This window comes from Giraffa tippelskirchi, chromosome 14, assembly GCF_054371585.1.
Source record: "Giraffa tippelskirchi isolate mGirTip1 chromosome 14, T2T-mGirTip1v1.2.pri, whole genome shotgun sequence".
Taxonomy (NCBI): domain Eukaryota; kingdom Metazoa; phylum Chordata; class Mammalia; order Artiodactyla; family Giraffidae; genus Giraffa; species Giraffa tippelskirchi.
Genome location: NC_137288.1, coordinates 67,248,126 through 67,262,979, shown reverse-complemented (window position 1 = coordinate 67,262,979; position 14,854 = coordinate 67,248,126). Strand labels below are relative to the sequence as shown.

At 39.4% G+C, this 14,854-nt stretch overlaps 1 protein-coding gene and 1 long non-coding RNA gene across 25 annotated transcripts in view; one reads left to right on the top strand and one right to left on the bottom strand.

Annotated features, from left to right (window-relative positions):
* The window catches only part of WDR7 (WD repeat domain 7), a 373,254-nt gene that overhangs the window by 260,339 nt on the left and 98,061 nt on the right, over positions 1 to 14,854 (bottom strand). For all 24 annotated transcript variants that reach the window (XM_081562306.1, XM_081562297.1, XM_081562301.1 and 21 more), the window contains one exon: positions 9,003 to 9,217. In XM_081562306.1, coding sequence (XP_081418432.1) covers positions 9,003 to 9,217 — 215 coding nt within the window. The remainder of the gene's footprint in view (positions 1 to 9,002; positions 9,218 to 14,854) is intronic.
* Positions 1 to 14,854, top strand: part of LOC145534559 (uncharacterized) — a 59,597-nt gene that overhangs the window by 8,067 nt on the left and 36,676 nt on the right. The window contains exon 2 of the long non-coding RNA XR_014074744.1: positions 12,551 to 12,677. This is a non-coding gene — a long non-coding RNA (uncharacterized LOC145534559). The remainder of the gene's footprint in view (positions 1 to 12,550; positions 12,678 to 14,854) is intronic.

The window sequence follows — 14,854 nt, the reverse complement described above, 5'->3', positions numbered from 1 at the left end:
GGGTTTGTGGTGAGCCTTGGAATCACAAAGGGCAAAATAACCGGGAGGAAAAATAAATAAATAATTAAAACCCGCTGTTTACGTACCTAACAGCAAATCCCAGCGGGCCCGCAGCCCAGACACACGCTTCCCCAGCTACCAAGCTGGGGCTGGGCAGGGAAGGGCGGGCTGCATTGCTTTCGGTAAGGACTGAGCCTGAATGCCCCACGGGCAATCTGAGGGAACTAGATTGAGACAGCAACCTAGACCCTGGGATAGCTTTTCTGCAAAAAGCCTTAACCTAAGACACTGCCAGGCCCGCTCACAGAACAAAGGACTGAGCAGAATAAACCTGCCGTGGACCGGCCCATCCCCAGCAGGAGACAGACAGAGGAGGGCAGCGAGAGCCGGATGGGTGGAATCGCGGCCCCAGAGAGGCGTTCTATACCAAACTGCAAACAGACCTCGCTGCTAACCAGGACTGCTTGGGACTCTGGAGGGTCAACACCTGCCGAGAGGGTTGCAGCCAGAGATCAGCTCCCCAGGGGAGAGCACGGCACACCTGGGAAGCTGCGCCCATTGTACACCCAGAAAACCGAGCAGCTGGGACAGGGGAAGGGAAAAAGACGCAGCCCCTGATCGCGCTAGACAAAAACCTAGTCACCAGAGCTGCTCGGACCTGGGAAGGGCACAAAACACAGGCTCAACCAAGTCTGAGCCTTTGTGAAGTACCCAGGAACCAGAACCTGAGCGGCTTAGACCTGTGAAGTACAGGCAAGCCCAGGGGCCACTTCAGACAGTTCCCAGCAGTGCAACCTAGAGCCTGGGCAGTGTAGACTGGGAAAGCACACACGCCGTGAGTGGGGCAGACCCAGAGTGGCCGAAACATTGTGAGTACATGCCAGTGAGATTTGTTTGCAGTGTTCCTCCCTCCTCACAGCACGACTGAACAAGTGAAACTAAAAAAAAAAAGTGACCACCACCACCCCCCTTGTGTCAGGGCGGAAACTAGACACTGAAGAGACCAGCAAACAGAAGAAGCTAAAAGAAACAGAAGAAATCACTTTGGAAGTGACAGATGCAATGGATTAAAATCCTGTAATTAGCACCAACTACAAAGGAAGGGGCCTAGAGACTTTGAGAAGTACAAGCAGGACCAAGGAACTATCTGAAAATGAACTGACCCCACACAGTCCATAACAGCTCCAGAGAAAGTCCAAGGTATATTTTTACTAGTATCATTTTTTACATTTTTAAAACTTTATTATCTTTTTGCTAATTTTTTAAAAATTTTATTTTCTTATTTTATTTTTATTTTTAAGTCCCCTCTTACTCCTTCAATTTTCATTTTTATAACCTACTATTACCTTGCAAAAAAAAAAAAGACCCTATTTTTATTTTTTTTCTTTCTTTAAGACATTATTTTTATTTATTTATTTATTTATTTTAAAAATAAATTTATTTATTTTTAAAATAAATTTATTTATTTTAGTTGGGGGCTAATTACTTTACAACACTGCAGTAGTTTTTGCCATACATTGACATGAATCAGCCATGGATTTACATGTGTTCCCCTTCCTGGACCCCCCTCCCACCTCCCTCCCCATCCCATCCCTCTGGGTCATCTCATTGCCCCAGCCCTGAGCATTTGTCTCATGCATCGAACATGGAATGGTGTTCTGTTTCACATATGATAATATACATGTTTCAATGCTATTCTCCCAGAACGTCCCACCCTCCCCTTCTCCCTCAGAGTCCATAAGACTGTTCTATGCATCTGTGTCTCTTATTCTGCCTCATATATAGGGTTATCATTACCATTTTTCAAATTCCATATATATGCATTAGTATACTGTATTGGTGTTTTTCTTTCTGGCTTACTTTACTCTGTATTATGGGCTCCAGTTTCATCCATCTCAATAGAACCGATTCAAATGTATTTTTTTTAATGGCTGAGTAATATTCCATTGTGTATATGTACCACAGCTTCCTTATCCATTCGTCTGCTGATGGACATCTAGGTTGCTTCCATGTCCTGGCTATTGTAAACAGTGCTGCGATGAACATAAGACATTATTTTTAAAGTAAACTTCATTTATATATATTTTATAATTTTTGTGACTTTGGTGGTTTTTTTTCTTTTCTTTTTTCTTTTTCTTTTTCTCTTTTCTTTCTCCTTTTTTAATATGGTATTTTTGAGAACCTAACCTCTACTCTAGATTTTTAATCTTTGCTTTTTAGTATTTGTTATCAACTTTGTATCTTCAAGAACCCAATCTTCTGCACCCATTTTTACTTGGGAACGAGATCACTGGCTTGATTTCTCTCTCCCCCTTTTAACTCTCCCTTTTCTCCATCAAGTTGCCTCCATCTCCCCACTCCCCCTTTTCTTCTCTACCCAATTCTGTGAATCTCTTTGTGTGTTCGGGCTGTGGAGAACACTTAGAGAACTGTTTACTGGCTGGATCTGTCTCTCCACTTTGGGTTCCCCCTTTTCTCCTCCTGGCCACCTCTGTCTCCTTCCTCCATCTTCTCCTCCCTGTGTAACTCCGTGAACATCTCTGAGAAATCCAGATGGTGGAGAGCACACAGGGAAGTGATTACTGGCTAGCTTGCTCTCTCCCCTTTTTATTCCCCTCTTCTCCTCCTGGCCACCTCTATCTCCCTCCTCCCTCTTCTCTTCTCCATGTAACTCTGTGAACCTCTCCGGGTGTCCCTCACTGCAGAGAAACCTTTCATCATTAACCTATATGTTTTATCATCGGTGCTGTATAGATGGAGAAGTCTTTAGGCTACTGTAAGAATAAGACAAAACCAGAGACAGGAGACTTAAGTCCAAATCTTGAGAACACCAGAGAACTCCTGAATCCAGGAAGCATTAAACGATAGGAGCTCATCAAACGCCTCCATACCTACACTGAAACCAAGCACCACCCAAGGGCCAACAAGCCCCAGAGTAAGATATACCACACAAATTCTCCAGCAACACAAGAACATAGCCCTGAACTTCAACATACAGGCTGCTCAAAGTCACACCAACCCACTGACATCTCAAAACTCATTACTGGGCACTTCACTGCACTCCAGAGAGAAGAAATCAAGCTCCACCCACCAGAACATGACACAACCTTCCCCAACCAGGAAACCTTGACAAGCCACCCATCTAACCCCACCCACAGTGAGGAACCTCCACAATGGGGAGGAACCACAAACTGCCAGAAAACAGAAAGGCATCCCAAACACAGCAATATAAACAAGATGAAAAGGCAGAGAAATACCCAGCAGGTAAAGGAACAGGATAGATGTCCTCCAAATCAAACAAAAGAGGAAGAGATAGGGAATCTACCTGATAAAGAATTCCGCATAATGATAGTGAAAATGATCCAAAATCTGGAAAACAAATTGGAGTTACAGATTAATAACCTGGAGAAAAGGATCAAGAAGATGCAAGAAAGATTTAACAAGGACTTAGAAGAAATAAAAAAGAGTAATTATATAATGAATAATGCAATAAATGAGATCAAAAACACTCTGGAGGGAAGCAACAGTAGAATAACGGAGGCAGAAGATAGGATAAGTGAAATAGAAGATAGAATGATAGAAATAAATGAAACAGAGAGGAAAAAAGAAAAAAGAATAAAAAGAAATGAGGACCACCTTAGAGACCTCTGTGACAATGTTAAATGCACCAACATACGAATCATAGGAATCCCAGAAGAAGAAGACAAAAAGAAAGACCATGAGAAAATACTCGAGGAGATAATAGTTGAAAACTTCCCTAAAGTGGGAAAGGAAATAATCACCCAAGTCCAAGAAACCCAGAGAGTCCCAAACAGGATAAACCCAAGATGAAATATCCCAAGACACAAAATAATCAAATTAGCAAAGATCAAACACAAAGAACAAATATTAAAAGCAGCAAGGGAAAAACAACAAATAACACACAAGGGGATTCCCGTAAGGATAACAGCTGATCTTTCAATAGAAACTCTTCAGGCCAGAAGGGAATGGCAAGACATACACAAAGTGATGAAAGAAAATAATCTACAGCCCAGATTACTGTATCCTGCAAGAATCTCATTCAAATCCGAAGGAGAAATCAAAAGCTTTACAGACAAGCAAAAGCTCAGAGAATTCAGCACCACCAAACCAGCTCTCCAACAAATGCTAAAGGATCTTCTCTAGACAGGAAACACAGAAAAGGTGTATATCTCAAACTCAAAACAATAAAGTAAATGGCAATGGGATCATACTTATCAATAATTACCTTAAATGTAAATGGGTTGAATGCCCCAACCAAAAGACAAAGACTGGCTGAATAAATACAAAAACAAGACCCCTATATATGTTGTCTACAAAAGACCCACCTCAAAACAAGGGACACATACAGACTGAAGGTGAAGGGCTGGAAAAACATATTTCATGCAAATGGAGGCCAAAAGAAAGCAGGAGTAGCAATACTCATATCAGATAAAATAGACTTTAAAACAAAGGCAGTGAAAAGAGACAAAGATGGACACTACATAATGATCAAAGGATCAATCCAAGAATAAGATATAACAATTGTAAATATATATGCACTCAACACAGGAGCTTATTTAACTTATATGCAGAGTACATCATGAGAAACGCTGGGCTGGAAAAAGCACAAGCTGGAATCAAGATTGCCGGGAGAAATATCAATAACCTCAGCTATGACACCACCCTTATGGCAGAAAGTGAAGAAGAACTAAAGAGCCTCTTGATGAAAGTGAAAGAGAAGAGTGAAAAAGTTGGCTTAAAGCTCAACGTTCAGAAAACTAAGATCATGGCATCTGGTCTCATCACTTCATGGGAAACAGATGGGGAAACAGTGGAAACAGTGTCAGACTTGATTTGGGGGGGCTCCAAAATCACTGTTGATGGTGATTGCAGCCATGAAATTAAAAGATGCTTACTCCTTGGAAGGAAGGTTATGGCCAACCTAGATAGCATATTTAAAAGCAGAGACATTACTTTGCCAACAAAGGTCCAGTCAAAGCTATAGGTCATTTCACCCCAAAACAATGAATTTCACCTTTTTCTCAAGCGCACACGGAACCTTCTCCAGAAGAGATCACATCCTGGGTCATAAATCTAGTCTTGGTAAATTCAAAAAAACTGAAATCAATCCAAGCATCTTTTCTGACCACAATGCAGTAAGATTAGATCTCAATTACAGGAGAAAAACAATTAAAAACTCCAACATATGGAGACTGAACAACACACTGCTGAATGACCAACAAATTACAGAAGACATAAAAAAAGACATCAAAATATGCATAGAAACGAATGAAAATGAAAACACAACAACCTAAAACCTCTGGGACACGGTAAAAGCAGTGCTAAGGGGAAGATTCATAGCAATACAGGCTTACCTCGAGAAACAAGAAAAAAGTCAAATAAATAACCTAACTCTATACCTAAAGCAACTAGAAAAGGAAGAAATGAAGAACCCCAGGGTTAGTAGAAGGACAGAAATCTTAAAAATTAGGGCAGAAATAAATGCAAAAGAAACAAAAGAGACCATAGCAAAAATCAACAAAGCCAAAAGCTGGTTCTTTGAGAAGATAAATAAAATTGACAAGCCATTAGCCAGACTCATCAAGAAACAAAGGGAGAAGAATCAAATCAACAAAATTAGAAATGAAAAAGGAGAGATCACAACAGACAACACAGAAATACACTGGATCATAAGAGACTATTATCAGCAACTATATGCAAATAAATTGGACAACTTGGAAGAAGTGGATAAATTCTTAAATGAAATTCCAGCTTTTGCTTCCTCCAGCCCAGCATTTCTCATGATGTACTCTGCATATAAGTTAAATAAGCAGGGTGACAATATACAGCCTTGACATGCTCCTTTTCCTATTTGGAACCAGTCTGTTGTTCCATGTCCAGTTCTAACTGTTGCTTCTTGACCTGCATACAGGTTTCTCAAGAGACAGGTCAGGCGGTCTGGTATTCCCATCTCTTTCAGAATTTTCCACAGTTTATTGTGATCCACACAATCAAAGGCTTTGGCATAGGCAATAAAGCAGAAATAGATGTTTTTCTGGAACTCTCTTGCTTTTTTGATGATCCAGTAGATGTTGGAAATTTGATCTCTGGTTCCTCTGCCTTTTCTAAAACCAGCTTGAACATCTGGAAGTTCACGGTTCACGTATTGCTGAAGCCTGGCTTGGAGAATTTTGAGCATTACTTTACTAGCGAGTGAGATGAGTGCAATTGTGTGGTAGTCCGAGCATTCTTTGGCATTGCCTTTCTTTGGGATTGGAATGAAAACTGACCTTTTCCAGTCCTGTGGCCACTGCTGAGTTTTCCAGATTTGCTGGAATATTGAGTGTAGCACTTTCACAGCATCATCTTTCAGGATTTGAAATAGCTCAACTGGAATTCCATCACCTCCACTAGCTTTGTTCGTAGCAATGTTTTCTAAGGCCCACTTGACTTCACATTCCAGGATGTCTGGCTCTAGGTGAGTGATCACACCATCGTGATTATCTGGATCGTGAAGATCTTTTTTGTACAATTCTTTGGTGTATTCTTGCCATCTCTTCTTAATATCTTCTGCTTCTGTTAGGTCCATACCATTTCTGTCCTTTATCGAGCCCATCTTTGCATGAAATGTTCCCTTGGTATCTCTCATTTTCTTGAAGAGATCTCTAGCCTTTCCCATTCTGTTGTTTTCCTCTATTTCTTTGCATTGATTACTGAGGAAGGCTTTCTTATTGGATTACTGTGATACTGAATGGTTTGCCTTAGAAACGAACAGAGATCCTTCTGTCGTTTTTGAGATTCCATCCAAGTACTGCATTCTATACAGTAATAAAGGATAATTCTACTTAACACCTTCTTGCTCTTCCAGTGAAACAAGGAAAAAAAAAATCATAGGACAGTAAGTTCTCTATCTTTGCTTGTAAAGCTGTATATGTCAGGCAAAATTAACCTAATTAACAATATAAAATATTTGTTACTTCCAAATAGCCCAGTTGCCAGCACTAAACAGGAGAAAACTGGATACTTTCTATACAGTATTCCCATCGAGGTTTCACTTTCCATTGGGGCCCATGAAAAAAAAATGTCAGATCCAATTTCCTAGAGTAAGTCATGTACCACTGAGAGGCTCTTAGTTATGTTTCGGTTATTTATTTTTTTTTCTTAACTTTGGGTGGGCTCCATTTCTCCTGAGGTTTGAAAGCCATCCAGAAAATGGCTCTTTAAATATTCCCCTCAGGAGAAGCCTCTAAGTCAACATGAGAAAATAGTTAGAGAAATCCCTAATGGTCCGGCCCACATACATTTTTCATAAAGTGATTATCCTCCTGCAGCCTTGGCTTCCTAAGCCTTTCTCCCCTTCTATAATTGTTTCCCTTGTAGGCCAGGCAACAATTACCACTGCTACAAGGCTGAGGAGGTTCACGAGCAATATATTTTACAATACGTAAGTGTAGTGTCTCTGATATCTGGTGCTTTTATCACTAATTGCACTATAAAATGCGCTATTAAAACAGGGACAAACAAGATTGTAAAAACTCACATAATGGACCATGACCACTTACAAAAGCCATTCATAAATGTTACTGTACCACTTATTTCCCTTTAATTTTGTAGTCATATCATTATTTTTCCAAAGTTTTACTTCTAGGGGCTATCAACAAGAAAAAGAATGTATTTGGGAATTACCAAACTTACATGCTTGCCCTTGAATGTATTGTTTTATAAGTTTGCTTAATGTCAGAATTATATAGAACATCAGACAATGTGCCATGAACGTTGAATTCCTAGGGAATATCCACATGATCTTCTGAAAGAAATTATAGGCCTGGCAAGTGCATTTAAGCCTGTTTTCTATTCTACAGAGCATGGGACAGAAAGCATGAAAAAAAATCACAGAAGGATTTCACAATTCCAGTCTATGAAACATACAACATAACAAAGCCAATAAAACATTAATATCTCGAGGAAAGACAGAATGATCAACCATTTCTGCCAATTACTAGAGGATATGGGTCAATGGAGCTGTCTGTGGTAAATATTTCCTAAGTCATTAGCATTCACTCATTCATGGGCAAATTTGCAAATTTGTACATGATCTTTTCAACCCCTTTGTTATTTATGCACACATCTAGTCATTTAAAAAGTAGCAATCAGGAATAAAAGAGAATGAAAATAAAAGTATTTGGTGACTCATTCATAATTGTAACAAATTCTTAGATGGAACTAGTAATTTCAAGTGTGACTCAGATAAAACACTGGGACGGTCTCTATGTTTCATTTATCCATTCACCAGAGACAAACTAGTTCTAGTAATACCACAGAACACCAACACCACAAAGGAAATGGTGGCTGGTGTCTAAAAAACTATTGGTAAGTAAGCCAGTTAATGAACCGGGGTTGACTCTTCTTTTAGTAAGACAGTTTTATGTTAACTAAAGGAATAACTGGTGGGCCAAAGTAACTGGTGGGTCGATTTTAGCTATCAGGAAGAAAGGTGTGGTTGAGTTTGGGTCTTGCAGAAAAACGCCAGCACTTGTGCAATCTCACCATACCTATTCTCACATATTTTCTTAAATTTTGTAAATGTCCTAACATTAGTAAAATTGGAGCCTATTTTTAAAACAAATGATAAGCCACAATTGTTCCTAAGTTGTTACTTTTTTCTCCTGAAGATATCACTAGTGCTCAACCATCCAACAGGAAGACTCTCAGAAAGTTAAGAAGACGGATTATACACAGACTGTTCATTCTAATTTCAGAAACTGAAGTCAGTCAAGTTTGTAGGAATCATTTTAAAATAGTTTGAATGGTAAGAATAAGTTACTTTTTCAAAATGCCAAATACTTGAAATACTCCAAAACTGTGTTGGATAAACCTGCTTAAAAATCAGAAGCTTAGTATTCACCAGTGTCATCTCCCCAAAATGATTCCCAAAGATGTGTCAAAGCTGTGTCATTAAGTGAAGCTGAATGGGGACACGTGAGCCCACATATAAAACTTACTTTGTCAGATGCCTCAGAAGCCAAGAGGTTAGTGGCAAGAGTCTGCAGCTTGTGATGGGCCATGTTCTTCAGCGCAGCAAGGCTGCGGCGGGTCATGGCTTGTTTGAGGTTGATCGCCGGGTGACTCAGTGAGTCGACAGCAGCGGGAGCCGCTTCATCACAAGCGTTCAGGATCTCCACAGCTGTGATCCCCATCACACACCGGTCCAGAGCTCCTGGGAGACACGGACATGCACCATCACTGCACCACTCTGGACAACCAAAGTCCATTTTTTAAGAAAAATGCATGGACATTTTTTAATGTAGGAGTATGTTTAATCAGTGCCTGCCAGAAACATTTTCTTGTCCTTCCTTCCTCTAAGGATCTCCCATGTAGCACTACCTGCATTCTTCCTCTCCCTTAAGACCCCTATAGGAGAAAAGCTCAGTAAACTTGAAAATGCAGAACAGAACCTGTAAAATTAAACACAGGAAAAATAATATCAAAAATGAAAAGACAATCCTCAGGCTCTGAGCAGTTTCAAGTATCCTAATAGGCACATAATCAGAGTCTCCAAAGAGAGAAAAGAGAGGGGAGGGTCAAAAACATATTTGAATAAATAATGGCCAAAACCTACCAAATTTTTTGAGAACTATATACCCACAGATTCAACAAACCCTCAGCCAAGAAATATATCGAAAACAACAACTAAACAGCTCAGAATCAAAAATAAAGAGAAATTTTTCTAAGAAGTCAAAAAAATAGATATAGCATATATAGAGAGGAACAAAGATAAGAGTTACAGCAGATTTTTTCACTGGAAATAATACAAGCAAGATAGTGGAATACTGAAAGGAATAAACAAAAACTGTCAACATAGAATTCTATACCCAGAAAGAAATATCTTCAAAATGATGGTGAAATAAAAAGTTTTTCAGATATACAGAAGACGAAAGAATCACTCATAGGCCTGCACTACAGGAAAAATATTAGGCAAAAGGAAAGTCCTTCAGGAAAGAAATCTGGATCTATACAAAGCAATGAAGAGCAAGAGAAATGCTAACTACTTGGGGAAAAAAGGAAAACGTTGTTTTTATATTTGTTTCCTTAAAAGAGTGCTTCCCTGATAGCTCAGTTGGTAAAGAATCCACCTGCAATGTAGGAGACTCCAGTTTGATTCCTGGGTCAGGAAGATCTGCTGGAGAAGGGATAGGCTACCCACTCCAATATTCTTGGGCTTTCCTGGTGGCTCAGCTGGTGAAGAATCTGTCTGCAATGCAAGAGACCTGGGTTCAATCACTGGGTCGGGAAGATCCCCTGGAGAAGGGAGAGGCTACCCACTCCAGTATTCTGGCCTGAAAAATTCCATGGACTCTATAGTCCATGGGGTTGCAAACGGCTGGACACAACTGAGCAACTTTCACTTTCACTATTCCTTAGAAGATAATCTACTGCTTAAATAAATAAGCAAATAGAAAGAAATAATGTTTCAAATGAATGAAAATCATGAGCAACAATATGCATGATATAAAAGACAAGAAGTAGTACATAGTGACCCAATTATTCTTGGTTAGAACTATTCTTCACACAGAGCAACCAGTCTGTATAAAAGAACAGTAGGAGATAAGACAAAGATAGAAGTGTACCACACTGTGGAGGGCCTTGTCTTAAAGGCTATGTGAACTAGAAGTGTTTATGCTTTTGTCTTTAAGACAGTGGCATGAACCAATTGTGGTTGTTATTGTTTTATTTCCTATAATTAATTTGCCAGGAGAGTACAGGATGGATTAGAAGGTAGAAACAGAAGACGGAGAAACCAATAAAGGTAGCATTGAAGTGGAAGTGAGAGCTGCTCAGTCGTGTCCGACTCTTTGCGACCCCATGGACTATACATGGAATTCTCCAGGCCAGAATACTGGAGTGGAGCCTTTCCCTTCTCCAGGATCTTCCTGACCCAGGGATCGAACCCAGGTCTCCCACATTGCAGGCAGACTCTTCACCAACTGAGCCACAAGGGAAGCGCAAGAATACTGGAGTGGGTAGCCTATTCCTTCTCCAGGGGATCTTCCCGACCCAGGAATCGAACTGGGGTCTCCTACATTGCAGGTGGATTCTTTACCAACTGAACTATCAGGGAAGCCAAAGATAGCATGGATGTTAAAAAATATAGCCTGATATAAAAATAGTACACTATAAAGAAAAAAGGGAGGTGATGGCTACCTAATGGGAAGGACTTAATAATTAATTGCACAGAGGACTTACAGGCAGGAAGGTCGAAAAGATAGTCATATTTCCACTCTAATAACCTCTTCCTTCAAAATTTCAGAGTGACTCCAAAAGGGAACTAAGAAACTTCGCTTGACTAGCAAAGTACTATTTTTTTTCTTAACCATCTCATCCTTTGTGTCTCTGCCTTTCTTATCTTACAGCGTTTTTTTGTTTGTTTGTTTTTAATTTTTGGCCATGCCATGCAGCATATGGGATTTTATAATAGTTCCATTCCTCGACCGGGGATCAAACCCATGCCCCCTGCTCTGGGAGTTTGAATTCCTAACTACTGGGCCATCAGGGAAGTCCTTATCTTATTTTTGTAATAGAATGAAAACAAAAATATAGAAGATACAGAAAAGTCAATGATGCTATGTCATATCCTGTGAAACAGAAACAAAATCAAATATCTATTGTATTATATCCTGCAGGCAAAAGGTCAAATATGTGAAGAAAATACTTGCTACTAAACTCCTTACTAATAACAAAAGGTAGGACTGAAGTGCCACCTCCTGATTCTCTTTGGTAATTTTAATAACAAGGCAAAACCATTAATTTAAATAAATCAAAATAAATATTTTTGGATATCCATGCTTTATATATGGAGAAGGCAATGGCAACCCACTCCAGTACTCTTGCCTGGAAAATCCCATGGATGGAGGAGCCTGGTAGGCTGCAGTCCATGGGGTTGCGAAGAGTCGGACATGACTGAGCAATTTTACTTTCACATTTCACTATCATACATTGGATAAGGAAATGGCAACCCACTCCAGTGTTCTTGCCTGGAGAATCCCAGGGCGGGGGAGCCTGGTGGGCTGCCGTCTATGGGGTCGCACAGAGTCAGACACGACTGATGTGACTTAGCAACAACAGCTTTATATATGTTATGCCAGTAGACATATTAGTTCATATTGTCTGTTATATTTTATTGGATACTTAAGTTTTAAAAAAATGACTCAAACACATATTTCATGAAGTTATTGCAAAAACAGGAATATTTCAGAAAACTTGAAGGGACAGGAATAAACGAAAAGAAAAAAGGTAACAGAACATAGTAAACTGGTAAGACTTCATACACTAAATTTCTAGTATTCGGTAATCACTGCTGGCGTTTGCAACTGTACAAGAACACCTGACAACCATCCCTACAGGAATAGGTATATGATGACTCACTCTCATTATGTAGCAAAAATGATAAAAATTGCGGATAACAATGGTGTTAAGGCTCGGTAATGGTCAGATGAGAAGAACAACTTGCAACACCAGTCACTACCTGAAGCATGCCACTGTCTCCCAACAGCCAGGATCCTGACCTTGTCACAGGCCGTGGGAACACCACCACATGCTTACTGGGAACATCAGATGTGCAGAACAAGAGAGATGATCCCTACAGAAGGCAACTCCAAGAAGATGCAGCCACCATCTAGGTCGGTGACCCACCTTTTTTAATAAGTTCGTAAGTAGGAGTCAAGATGTTTAGCTGGCCAAATCTTGTTGCTGGTTGTTAGACTAACTTTCTAACTACTCAGAGTTGTGAAGGAATAATCATTTCCATGGCTTATAGTGGGTAGCCATTCCCTTCTACAGGGGATCTTTCCAACCCAGGGATTGAACCCGGGTCTCCGGCATTGCAGGCAGATTCTTTACTGTCTGAGCCACCAGGGAAACCCCATATTAAGCACTATTGCATATAATTAAGAGGATAAATAAAAGAACAAAAGATTCTGGACCTCTATCTCTCTAAGTTTTGTATTACTAGCTTTAACTTCATTTCATAAGGAAATGAACACTGAAAATAAAAACTACCCATTTGAAGAGAAAAACAACCAAAATGCTCCATGAAATTATAAAGTTAAGACATTTTTTAAGTGCTGTTAAGCTAGAAGCACCAGTGTCATTCAAAATGGCAAACAGAAAATCGCACAAAATGCCTGAGTAGTTTTCATGTAATATGGTTTCATCTGTAAAAACACATTCCCAAAACACGAAGCAGAGGCAAAAAGTATCTCCTCAGAGTTTAAACACATTTCATACATCAAGCCTGGGCCGAATCTGATTTATTTTTGCTTCATTTTTTATTTATTTAATTAATAAATAATGTCAAAACCTTCAGGATGTGCCTTGCTGGCTCCCCAGGGATCTTTATATCACTAGCTAAAACCTGAACAGCAAAGAGGGAAAAAGAGCATACAACCCCTATTATGGTTGAAGTCCAAAATTTATTCTGCTTCCCTAGTTTTATCTTGATTTAAGAACGCCATATTGACTGATTGTTTACCAAAATCCTCCTGAAGGTCAGAAGATAATTGGTCAACTGCAATATTATGTATTGGGCTTAATTATAGTAAACTGGTTATAAAAATAACATTCTCAGTACACATGCAGGCAGGAACTATTTGTCATTTCCTACTGGGGAAACTACTGGAAAAGCAATTCTGTCTTCTAGTAAGGTCTCATTTGTAAAGACTTTCATATTCTTTGTAAATGTCCTTAAAGTATCTGAAGTATTCAAGTGTCATATATTTCAGCATCTAAGAAATTCAGAAAAATTATACTTTTTATCATATTAATTTAATGTTTAAAGTTCTAGACAAGTTTACCATACTCTTGTATTTACAATATATCAATTGTTTATATACGCAGTATTTTAAAATAATGTTTTACAATTATCATCACTAGAACTTTCTTTAATATTAATTCTCAAAAAAAATTTCTAAATTAAAGTAAGATCATATCCCCAAGGCCAACAAAGTAACAAGTTAAGCATGTTTGTCAAATAACAATAATAGGAAATATACACATATGCAAGTATACACACAAAATACACAAACATACATGGATACACTCTCATGTCTACTACATATCAGGTAAATATTATGTCATTTTATTCTCTCATAAACACTATAAAATGAGAACTATTATTATCTTCATTTTACAGATGAGTAAATTGAGAAACTTGCCATGGATCGCAGTGCTGCCAAATGGTTGATCTTAAATTCACACCAAGGAGTCTGACTCCAGCGGAAAAGTGAAAGTGTTAGTCGCTCAGTCACCTCTGACTCTTTGGGACCCCATGGACTGTAGCTTGCCAGGCTTCTCAGTCCATGGCATTCTCCAGGCAAGAATACTGGAGTGGGTAGTTATTCTGTACTCCAGGGAATTTTCCCAATCCAGGGATCGAACCCAGGTCTCCTGTATTGCAGGCAGATTCTTCACCGTCTGAGCCACCAGGGAATCCCAGAGCCCAAGACAAACTCTGTATATAGTTAACCTTAAACAACACAGGTTTGAACTGTGCAGATCCACATACACATGGATTTCTTTTTTCATTACTAAATCCTACAGTACTACATAATCCTTGGTCATTTGAATTCAAGAATGGAGAACAACAGACATGAAGAAAACATGGCAATGGAGGGCCAACTTTAAGTTATACACAGATTTTCAACTACGAAGAAGGTGGGGGCCTCAACCCCCATGTTGTTCAAGGGTCAACTGTATCCAGTTTGTAGGGTGGACCAAATCAGCGAACATGAAACAGTGTTGCTCAGCAGATAGGGTGCAATAGGAAGGAACACAAAAATAGGATACAAAATTACATACA